At 46.7% G+C, this 11,307-nt stretch overlaps 1 protein-coding gene across 5 annotated transcripts in view; it reads right to left on the minus strand.

The window, feature by feature from the left end:
• Positions 1 to 10,623, minus strand: part of PPP3CA (protein phosphatase 3 catalytic subunit alpha) — a 171,401-nt gene extending 160,778 nt beyond the window's left edge. For all 5 annotated transcript variants that reach the window (XM_065633818.1, XM_065633816.1, XM_065633815.1 and 2 more), the window contains exon 1: positions 9,973 to 10,623. In XM_065633818.1, the coding sequence (XP_065489890.1) occupies positions 9,973 to 10,030 (58 nt within the window). In that variant the 5' untranslated portion in view covers positions 10,031 to 10,623. The remainder of the gene's footprint in view (positions 1 to 9,972) is intronic.
• Between the last annotated feature and the right edge of the window lie 684 nt (positions 10,624 to 11,307).

Genomic DNA, 11,307 nt, shown 5'->3' on the forward strand with positions numbered 1-11,307 from the left:
GCCGTATTTTGATACCTAATTGCCACCACCGCCTGCGAAGAAATCCCTGGTGTCAAATAGAGAACGCGTACAATAATCTCGCTTTCTCATTTCAAAAATGGCATGAAAGGAACAATAAAAGAAAGTTACTGAAGAGAACTAGATTGTTCCCAGCTGTTATCATAAAATACTACAGCTGTTCGTGTCATTGCAGCTAATGACCAGTTGCACTTTTTCAAAGGTTGTAACACAGTATGACCATTGTAATCTATATCAAACCGAAACTTGGCAAGCGTCATGGAAAAAAAGACTGAAAAATTATTTAAATTCTGATTTTTTTTTAATTTCTGTTCGTGGGTTGTTTTTTGGGGTTGAGGGAATAGTAAGGCATTTTGCATGAGTGATTCTGCATTCAAGTTGTCAATTATGTTAAACGGCTTAAAAACCTACTGTAAATAAGAGGTATTAAATTACTAAAATAGCCTATCCAGTAATAAAAGCAGAATTCAGCCAAAAAAATCCCAACTTAGTTTTACTCAGCACTTCTCTTTTTCAACAACAATCTCAAGTCCAAAGTGGATGATGAAACATCTTTTTGCTGGAGCTGACAACAGGATAGGCTTCCCCATCTAGAAGCTTTTAATTGTTTCATTAACTGTATGGTATGTGATCCAAATCAGATTTTTCATAAGGATTCAAATACACAAATGCAAAGAAACTGTTAAAGTAGAAAAAAAACCCACATATATAGACACAGAAAGAATGTTTCAATATCACTCTCTATACTGGAGCATTACTCCTTGACAGATGGAGGAAAAGCTAGCATGTATTCCCACAAAAAATCTCCACACAACCTGGAACATACTATTTCAAAGTAATTCAATGTCATTTCTAGAGAAAATACAAGAGTATTTGATCCTTTCTAGACAGGTGCTTTCTCCTCCAAAATCACCCATACAGAACTAGAAGACCATAAAGAAGTCAACGAGCTCCTGCGCTGCCTTGGGTTTTTTTGGTTTTGGTTGGGGTTTTTTTGGTTTGGTTTTTCATTGGTGGTTCTTTGTTTTTCTCCTAGTTACCAAATAAATCATTAATTTATTAAGGAAACTTCCATTCCTTTTAGCATCCCTATCTAAAGACACAAATAACTGCTAAGCATGTAATTCAAACCAAGCACAGCGATGGCAAACATGTCAGAAGCCGAGCCTCTTTTTCTCACTTTGGGTCATTTAGCTAGACCACAAAGGATTTATTTCCAAATGATGGTTACTTCAGAACACAAACAACTCAGGATCTTTGCTTTATCTGGCCACACAATTACTGAGCTGTCGCTACCAGAAAAAAAAAAAGTCATACAACCCACCTTCAAAGACGCTCGCAAAAGCTTAAATTAAAAATTAAAATCTAATCACATACTAAATCAGGCCAAAAACCTGTAGTTTGGATTTTATTAATTAAGCCTATCGAACAATGCCCAGAGTGAGTGTTAAAGACTGTCTGCAGCACCACATCTGCATAACCCATTATTAACACATTATTTTCACCATTCCAATCGGGAGTTCAAAGTGCATTTCCTTTCTCGTGGCAACACTGTGTAGGCTTGATATTTTTGTATAATTAGCAAGCATCAGAGCCAACATTATAGCAGAATCCGCTCCATAGCAAATTGGTTACACTTTTTTGCTCCACTTCAGTTCTACATTGTGCAACAGTCAGGACAACTCAAGGAAAGTATTTTGGCCAACATGAATCTGCCACACTAAAATACCTACGCTGTATGCCTCTAAAACATGGGATGGAGAAACAGAGTCTGGTGTAGAATACCAGCTTTGTTATACCCATACCTGCCCCAGTCAGTACACGTTTAATCCCACTACTGCACTTCGCAATTTTGAAAGCCCTGCAATGCACCAGAATTCGATTATTTTATTAAGCCAAACACGCCTATCTGAAAGATGGAAAAAGAGCTATTTACTATTGCTAAGATTTAAGACAACCATATTTTAGCACAGTTTTTCCTTTTTTCTTTACTGCAGGGATTCTGTATAATCTCTACGCAGACTATGTTCTGCACCTTTTACGCTTACGAGTTTAAGGTGGGGGTTTAAGTTCACTCATCTGCGGTGAACTCTGAGTGTTTTTTTTTTTTTTTCCAAGCAACTATTACCAGCGTCACCAAATCTTCCCTTCCATCGGCAATTAACTTTGCGTCTGCTTGCAAAGGCACCAAAGCACGAGTGCTAGGGTAGCCCTCAGAGCTCTCTGCAAACTACGAGTTAAAACCAAGAGCCGCGCTGCGAGTTTCCAACGTTACTGCCAAGCAACAACCTGCAAGCAGCAGAAGTGCAAAATAGAGACATCCTTGCGTGACAAGCAGGGGAGAGCTCGAGCAGCACACCCGGAGCAGAGCTATTCGCTCAAAAGAAAACGGCAGAGTCAGCAGCTGGCTGCGGAATTACGACAGAAGCCCGAGGAAGAGGCAGAATCTACTTCTCCTCTTCTTACGTGCATCTCCAGGCGTATCAAACGAAAGACACCCCGTCCGGTGAACCTCGGGTACACGCGCCCAAATCGCAGCCACCAAGCAGCAACTCAGGCTGCTCCACGTGCTTTGCAATAAGTACGAGAGCAATAAGGAGAGAAAAGTTCGAAGAAACACAGGAAAGAAATAGACAGGAAAAGAAAGGGCATATTGAAGCACGAGAGGGAGAAAGTGTTAAAAACAACAACTTGTTGAAAGCAAAAGGAAGCCGCAACAGAAGTTCAGTACAGCACAGATTTATTTTTAAGTAGAAAGAGGTTCAAGCGGTAGACAAGCCTCAAACTAAGTTTTTTTTCTAAAACTTCGTGAAATACACCCTGAAAGGAAAAAAAGGCCATCGATGTCTTAAGCACGTGCAAGCCCCAGACACCCAGCAATTAACTCCTAACTAAAACCACTATTTTTGACCTCTGGTGCCTTTCCACTCTGCTCCTTCCCCTCTCCAGCTCCGAGCGTAAATCGTATTAGCTGGAAATTAGTTGGAGATTGCGTTGGCATCATAATTCAACCTAAAATACGACAGTCATGTCCTCCTCATACAGCAGTGTTACCATACCAACATTAACGTGCCCAACCTCGCTTATAAAAATAGATACCGTAGTCAGCTTAAAATGCACGTAAATGACTGTCAAGGAGTTACTACTCCGGAGGAGCTATTTCAACAAGAACGGCTTTCTGATGGAGGAGTCGGTGGAGTAGGAATAAGTAGTTCTGATTTTCATCTTTAAAATAAATATTTACCACCACAGCACTTCTGTGTCCCTGTTTCTCCACATACAATCGTCTCTCTCTTCCTTCAATTCAGTAATTAAAGGAAAACAAGAAGAATGTACCTGGGGTACAACCTCCCGCAACCATACATCTGAATCTACACCCTGAGTAGCAGATCACTCAACGAGCCACACGCTTATGTGAACCAAGCTGCACATGTGCCATAATATTTTTCAGAACCGAGATGATACTCTCCACCATTATCGATTGAGTAGCCATAAAATGATCTTTTATGGGGGAAGTCAAGGTAAATGACTGATTATCAGAACAGGAAATGATTTAAGTGTTCAACTGAAGAAACATTATGTGATCGTAACTTGCATTTGACTTGTGAAACCACATAGAAAGGAATATAAGGAGGCACCTTTGCATGAAGATGATTTGAAGTGGCTTTTACTTCAGAAACTTGTGGCTTCTTTTATGGTACGCTTGAGAAAAGTGTTAAGCAGTATTTTTATATCCTAAAATACTTTTAAGGAAGCACTTTCCTCCACATTCTTTGAAGCTATAGAGGGAACTATCTCCCACAATGTGCTGCTTCAACATTACTGGGAAGCCTTGGATGAATTAATATTCATATTTAAAAGGAGTGCCAAATTTATAGTCCTGCTTTTGTACTTTAGGAGCCCCTCAGCAAAACAGAAGAAACTAATAATAATAATTTTTAAAATATTACTTGGGAGTACCCAAGCTACAGGTACATACTTATTGAGATTACTCAAAATTACTTTGACATAAAATCTCTTTAGAAATACCAGATAGGAAGGAATGCAAGAGTTCTCAAAGTCACGGAACTACCAAAAAAAAATAAAATAAAACATCAAGTTATATAATTAAAAAAAAAAATCAAATATATCTTGGTTTTGATCTTCCTGTCACAACCTACACAAAAAAGCAAGCATAACCGTGAAACATCTATGGTCTCTAAGTGGGGTGCATGCAATGGAAGTAGACACTATTCAATTTGGGAATGGATGGATAACAGGGAGGAAACAACTGTTCTCTACAACGTCCCCCTACGGAAAATGACCTCAACTAGCTCATATTTTCCAATTGAGTTAAATACTGATAACATCCAACGTGATCTCCTCTTTCAAGTTTCTCACCACCACCAGTGGCATGGAAAGCACCAGCCTTCTTGCTAAGCTCAGCCCAGCCAAGCAGGTAACAGCAGACAGCTTTAGCCAGCGTGGAATTCAGAAGCATACAAGAGTTTTTTAAACACACAAATAAGGCGATTTTGTCCCTCACCTTCTATCAGTCCCCATGCTCAGCAAGCCCCTCTCATAATAAAGAGCATGAGAAAAGCTCCCACCTGTGCAGGGCAGCAATAACCACACCAGAGAGGTGCCCTCAGCACAAGCACGGTTTTTTCTCTCTGCCTATACACCAGAAGACTTGCTCTGCTAAAGGCCTTATTTACAAAATGATCCTAATGACTACCAGGCTCAGTGAGTTCACAAAGCAAAATAAATCACCAGCTTTATTACACGAGCGTAACTGTCAAGCACTGTACTTTGATTTTGTTTTGGTTTCTCATTACCACATTCACAATCCTTTACAAGTGTTACACACCCATCACAGATATATACGGGTCTGTGCAGTGTAAAAAAGCAAAGACTGCAACACCTAAGGAGCATCCAACTGACAGCTGGTCTTACAGATATTATCTTAGTTTTAACCCCATGATAAGAAAAAAAAATGGTTACACGTAAGAAAATAACAAGCCAACCTCATTTTCTTTACTAAGTAACCGTAAAACCTATGCAAGCATATTCAGTTGTTTTCTGCTCTCAGCTGCATCTCACAGGGGTTGCTTCATGAAGGTACCAGGGGATGTGTGGTTACAGAGTCAAAGCTGGGGGGGGAAATCACCCATCCCTTCCCATGAAGGTGCAGGTGGATGGAGGAGAGCAGATAACCCCAGCTGCACCTTCTGGCACAGCTGAGGGTGGCTTGTCTAGTTAACAACACCCCTTAAACCCAGATGCAGGCCCCCCCAGAACAAGTGAGTACATTCCTAAGCGCTGTAAAGATAAATTAATTGAAAAGAAAACAGAGTCAGCTTTCCCACGCCAATAGGAACAGCTACAAAGCAACTCCTTCCTTTCCCTCCTGAGGATCAGGCAGATACTGGACCTTCAGCACCCTCGTCTTTAATCTACTGTCATTAGACAGCTACAACTACCCAAGTAACACTGGTCATACATTTCCTAACACTCAAGATTACACCAAAATACAGACCACATTCGCCAGTGCTACTGACATTCAGGTCATCAGACAACTGCTCAGAAACCGCAGAAGGGCAGCCCAGCACTTGCAGGACACGTCTACACTGGGAAAATTGCATTTGATTCACGGAGAGACAGACGCAGGCTTCTGCAATCCACCGCTGCTGGATTCCAGCCTGGAGCACAAGCCTTTGGCAAGTACACGCAAGTCTCCCTGGACTCACGGAAACCCTAAACTTCATTGCTAATTCCCATTATTGACAGCAATTTTACCTTTCAAGAATCTGAAATTAACACTGATGGCTAAGATATCCACCACAAGCTGGCATTCGTATTGCACACAAACAACAGCCTGAATCTTAGAACACCATTAACGATGACACGGTTTGAAAATCTGAAACAGCAGAGACCAGCGCTGAGTTATTACAGGCGTTGGAAATTGCTGATATAACTGTGTACACCTCCGCACGCATCACGCAAGAAAAGAAATTGCCAACGCCAGGGTTCACAAGCCCTGGCAGCAGTCTATCTAAATAGCTGAGATGAAAGGATTTCATCAAAAGTCCACTTTTGTTCAAAGGAGGAAAAAAATAAAGAAAAAAAACCCACAAACCACTCAAAAGCACATAACCATCTGGCCTGCCCAGAACAACCAAAACAATCACTGTACCTAACTAATGGCAAGGTTTCCAAGAAATACTGCCTTTACTTCTTTGTATGACCGCTCCAGTTCACTTTCGAAGGTTTTATTTAGGATTACTCCGCTTTAGAGCAGTATTTCTAGAAGGCAGTAATGCAACACTGAGTATTTTGAGGAGGTCAAGTAACACGATCCACAGCTTTTCCCTCCAGGTTGGTGGGGTTCAAATCTTGCTAATGTCAGTAGTGACCAAAAGTTGTTGACATCAGGCAGCTGTTATGTGACCCAGGAGGAATGCGCCCGTATCCTCGGGGCAGTTTTTCCTGGACAGGTATTCCTACCTTCACAAGAACTTCACCGGCTGGGCAGTCTCAGGAGATAAAGCAGTGTGGATAAGGAGAAGCTTTCTCACTCCTGAAGGAGAACAAGAACTTAAAGACAACTCTATCCAGGTGAAGGCTGCACCGTACCTCTAACACAAAAAAACCAAACAAACAAACAAACAAACAAAAGCAAGGAATTTCAATTTGTTAAGTATGTCAACAGCCTGTTGTCCTGAGCCTTAATCCCAGGAACCTCTGAATGCGCAGGTTATCTGCAGTCAACAGGCCATCCAAAGTGTTGCAACTCTACAGGATCACAAAACCCAGAGAGTAAAGGTGAGCTGTCCCATTTGCATCATAACACACATACACCATCTTAAGGAAAGTACAAGAGGAAAACAAAAATGTACTTCTCAAACTGTAACTGCGTCATCTGGATCCCCACACAGGCTCTTCTTCCCCTCTAATTCCACAGAGCACTATTTTGTCAACTTTACCAAGAGTTAATTCGCTTCTGAAAACTTAACATTACACATAGACTTGAATTTCTTCTTTACACTGATCATTGCATGACAGCGTCAAATCCAAAAACTTCACTCTGCCCAATCTAGTTGTGCACAAGCTGCATAACAGGGGTGAAAAAAGACTGAGACCTTACAAGCACTTCACGCCTCCTGAGCCTTTTCCCTCTCTTCCACAAGCATATTTCATTTTTTATAAAAATAAAGTTCAGACGATTCAATAAGCAAAGCAAAACTAAGTATGAGATGAAGTCCTCACCTACAGAAATACCCCACTTCTCAGTATATTTCCATTTTTTAAGCATAAGACAAAAAAGAGGCAGCTGTCAGCCACGAGCGATCTGCATGAAGCTGCTGGAGCCGTCACCTCCCCAAACCCAACCAAAGCCACCCTTACGTAACAGCGCTGGGCCGGGATTTTCACCAGCCAGCCCAGAAATGTTGTTAGAAAGAGACATCTCCTGTCACGCACCAGCAAATCAAAAGGCCCTAAAAAAAAAAAAAAAGAGGCCAACCAAACACAAGAAAAACTAATAAAAAAACCAAAACAAAACAACAAACCCAAGAGTTTAATCTAGAGCCTACATCTGTAAGATAAAAACATTTCCTTTCCAAGTAAGGTTTTATATGATAAAAAAAAAAAAGAGGTTGTTTTCACAGGTTATATCTCACCAACATCAGAATATCTAAAATACCAAGGCCCTCCAACTATTTGCATAGGTGCTTTCGAGGTGCCTTTTTTTGTTATTATTTCTTATTCATTTAACATTGCAAGCCTACTTCAGTTGCTCATATCCACAAGGTACAAATCATGTCATATAGGAAAGAAACCAAGTAATCATTTCCTACCTCTATTATTGTTATTACCACCAATTGTCTTCTTACTCTTATTTCCTTACAGTCTATATGAAGGCAGGGTGAAGTGTCCACGATACAGCAAAGAAAAACCCTATTAAGAATCAGTTTACTGTGTATTACTCTGTTCAGATGCTATTTTAACACCTTTCAATATTTAATAAAGGACTGAACCAGTTAAATCTCCACATCTCCAGTGAAACACTCATGTGACAACAGCTACCAGGTGAGATGGACACCTAAGCAGAATAGATGTCTTCTTCTTGTTCAATACTTCAACTCAGTTTAACAAAGTTGATTTCTGGTTTAGTTGCATCATAAAAATACATAACTATAGATACTGCTAGGTTTTTCTCAAACATCTGAAAGCACCATTCCTAAGACATTACACATGTGAAAAATACAAAGTGCAATTGCTGACAAAACACATTAAGATGCGCTGAAACCATTGAGGGGTTTTGCAAATACAGAGATAATCCTATTCATGATGAACATCGACTTAACGCGAAGGAAGTTCTGCTACAGCAAAGATCAGGACATTTGGTCGTGTGTTACGGCCAAGGCAGATTAAAAAAAAAAAAAAAGTTAGACACCACATAATCATAAAGAAACCTTCCCAGTTTGTTCTTTTGTTGTTTCTACAGAAGCATTAGTTAAACACAGCTGTTTCAGGCTTCCAAAGCCTACTCTTGGTGTGATATAACAGACTGACTACTTAAACAAGCAGTAAATATTGCAGATATCAGAAACTAAAGGTGAATTCCCAGGTTGTTTATTGGAAATTCTTATCATGCTTGAAATTATGTTTCTTACAATATCTGAAGATACAAAATTTAATTTGGAGGGAACAGAAAAATAAGTCGGAGGGGAAAATGGATAAGAAGCATCAGTATAAAAATATAAGTGATATGCCATTCTGAATATTTACATTGGGTGTTTAGTTTTGGTTTACACTCATGTAAATACAAAAGTGTATCTATTCCAAGGCCATTTCAATTTCCAGCCTCCTGGGTTCTGGAAGGATGCAGACTGCATCTAGGGTTTGTGCTTTCCATCCTTAACACTCTGCATTGGTATAGGGGTCATAACCTAACCGGATGAAATACACTATATCCAAGTGTATTCAGCTACGTGGCCAGTGTAGAAGAAAAAAAATAAAATAAAAAACCAAACACACACACACTTCATACGTACTGAGAAATGCACATGTGCAATTCAAGTCAGGCACCACCTCAGTAAATAAGACCTCGGTGTGTACTGCAGGGCACAATGTGGTGCTAATCACAACTCTAATTTGCTTATAGGGCACACGCATACCTCCGAAACCGAGGGGGAAAAAAAAAAAAATCATGGAGCCGCGGCGCGACCGCGGCGAGCACCCCCCGCACCCGCGGGTCCCCGCTGGATAACTCCACATCCACGCAGGCTGGGCCGTCAGCAGGAGACGGCGATGGAGGGCGAGGAGGAGGAGGCGGAGGAGGAAGCCGCCTTCGCCGCCGCCCCCACGCGCCCACGGCCGCGTCCTCCCCGCCCGCCCGGCATCCCCGCCGCGGGGGCGGCCCCGCGGGGAGCGGGGGGAGCCGGGCAGCGCAGCGGGGCTGCGGGAGGGTTCCAGGCATCCTGCTGCATGCGGGGAGCCGAACGGCAGCGACAAGCGGCGCAGCCTGCGGGGGGGGCTGGGGAGCGCAGCCCGGAGGAGGAGGAGGAGGAAGGGGGGATGCCCGGCGGAGCAGGCGGGCTGGGGGAGGGGGCCGAGCCCTGCCTCCCCGTCCCCCAGGCACCGGGCGGGTGAGGAAGCTGGGGCTCCCCCTCTCTCTCACGCCAGCCCTGTGCAGCGCCTTCGAGGCGGAGAGGGGGAGGCGGCGGCGGGGGGAGGAAGGGGGGGAAATACTGCAATGTAGCGCCGGGCGGGCGGGCGAGGGAAGCCGCAAACCCTCCCCCGGGGCCCGGCGCCAGCCCCCGCGCCGAGCCCACCGCTTCCAGCGGCCGCGCCGCCGGCAGCCCCGCGGAACCTGACCGCGGCCGGGAAACGGCGGGGACGGACGCGACCCCGGCCGGGGGCACGGCGGCACGACCCGGCCGAAAGGGCAGCGGGGGAGCGAGCACCCACCTTTCACCACCCTGTCCGTCGTCGATAACTTGGGATCGACGGCCTTATGCTCCGACATGTCCGGGGAGGCGGCGGGGCTCTCCCCCTCGGGCAGGGCAGGCGCGGGCTGAGGCGGCGGCCGCCGCTGCGGTCAGGGCTCCGGCTCCTCCGCTGCGGCCGAAGTTGCCGCGTCCCAGCGCCGCTCGCTGGCTCGGCTCAGCTGGGCTCGGCTCAGCTGGGCTCTGCCGCGCGGTGCCTTCCTCCTTCGTCTTCCTCCACCCTCGTCCTCCTCCTCCTCTTCCTCCTCCAGTTAATTATTGCTCGCTTTCAATCACGCCTCCGGGTTGTTTAGGACGGCTCGCTCTTCACCCCCCGCCGCCAAGGACCGCGGCGACAACACCCGCGGCGGGCGGCTGTCAGGCGGCGCCGGCAGGAAAAGCCGCGAGCGGACGCGGGCAGCAGACACAGCCAGGTTGCACACGCAGCGGCCAGCCCTGCGCTTCCTTCCTCCGCGGCGCGCCTCCAGCTGCCCCGGCTCCTCCCGCCGCCGGCCGCCGCACTGGATGGCGATCGGGGTCCGGGTGCGGCTGCTCCCCCCCGCAGGGGCTGTCCCCGCGCTCGCACCCGCACCGGCCGCGGCCCCGCGGCGCTGCACACGCTCCGCGGCGCAGCCCCCGCCGCGCCGCCCGGCCCCGCCCTCCCGCTCCCGCTCCCCCGCGCCGCCATTGGCTGCGCCCGAGCTGCCAGTCGCTGTCAGGTAGCGCCGGCCCTCCCGCTCCGCTCCGCTCCGCGCCGCCCAGGTGCGCCGCCCGCGCCGCGGGGAGCGGCGGGGCCGCGGAGGAAGCGCGGGGGGCCCGTGGGCGGAGCGGGGGCAGCCCGCGTGTGGCCGCGGGGGCGGCCGCCACTTGTCACTCAGGGCGGCTGCGGCGGCCGCACGCGGGGGAACCGCGCCCGGTGGCTGCGGCTGCGTGTGGGGCCGGGCCGGGCCGGGCCGGGCCGCGAGGGGCCGGGGGCGCGGGCAGCGGGGGCTCCAGCTGCAGGGCAGGCCCGCGCGGCGGGGAAGCTGCCTAGCAGCACCCTTCAGTCACAGAATCGCAGTGTCAGGGATCGGAAGGGAGCTCGCAATCTCACCCAGTGCAATCCCTCGCCGGAGCAGAACACCCAGATGAGGTTACACAGAAGGTGTCCAGGCGGGTTGGAATGTCTGCAGAGAAGGAGACTCCACAACCTCCCTGGGCAGCCTGGGCCAGGCTCTGGCACCCTCACCATGAAGAAGTTTCTCCTCATATTTAAGTGGATCCTCCTGTGTTCCAGTTTGTACCCATTGCCCCTTGTCCTATCACTGCTTGTCACCCA

This window comes from Caloenas nicobarica, chromosome 4, assembly GCF_036013445.1.
Source record: "Caloenas nicobarica isolate bCalNic1 chromosome 4, bCalNic1.hap1, whole genome shotgun sequence".
Classification (NCBI taxonomy): domain Eukaryota; kingdom Metazoa; phylum Chordata; class Aves; order Columbiformes; family Columbidae; genus Caloenas; species Caloenas nicobarica.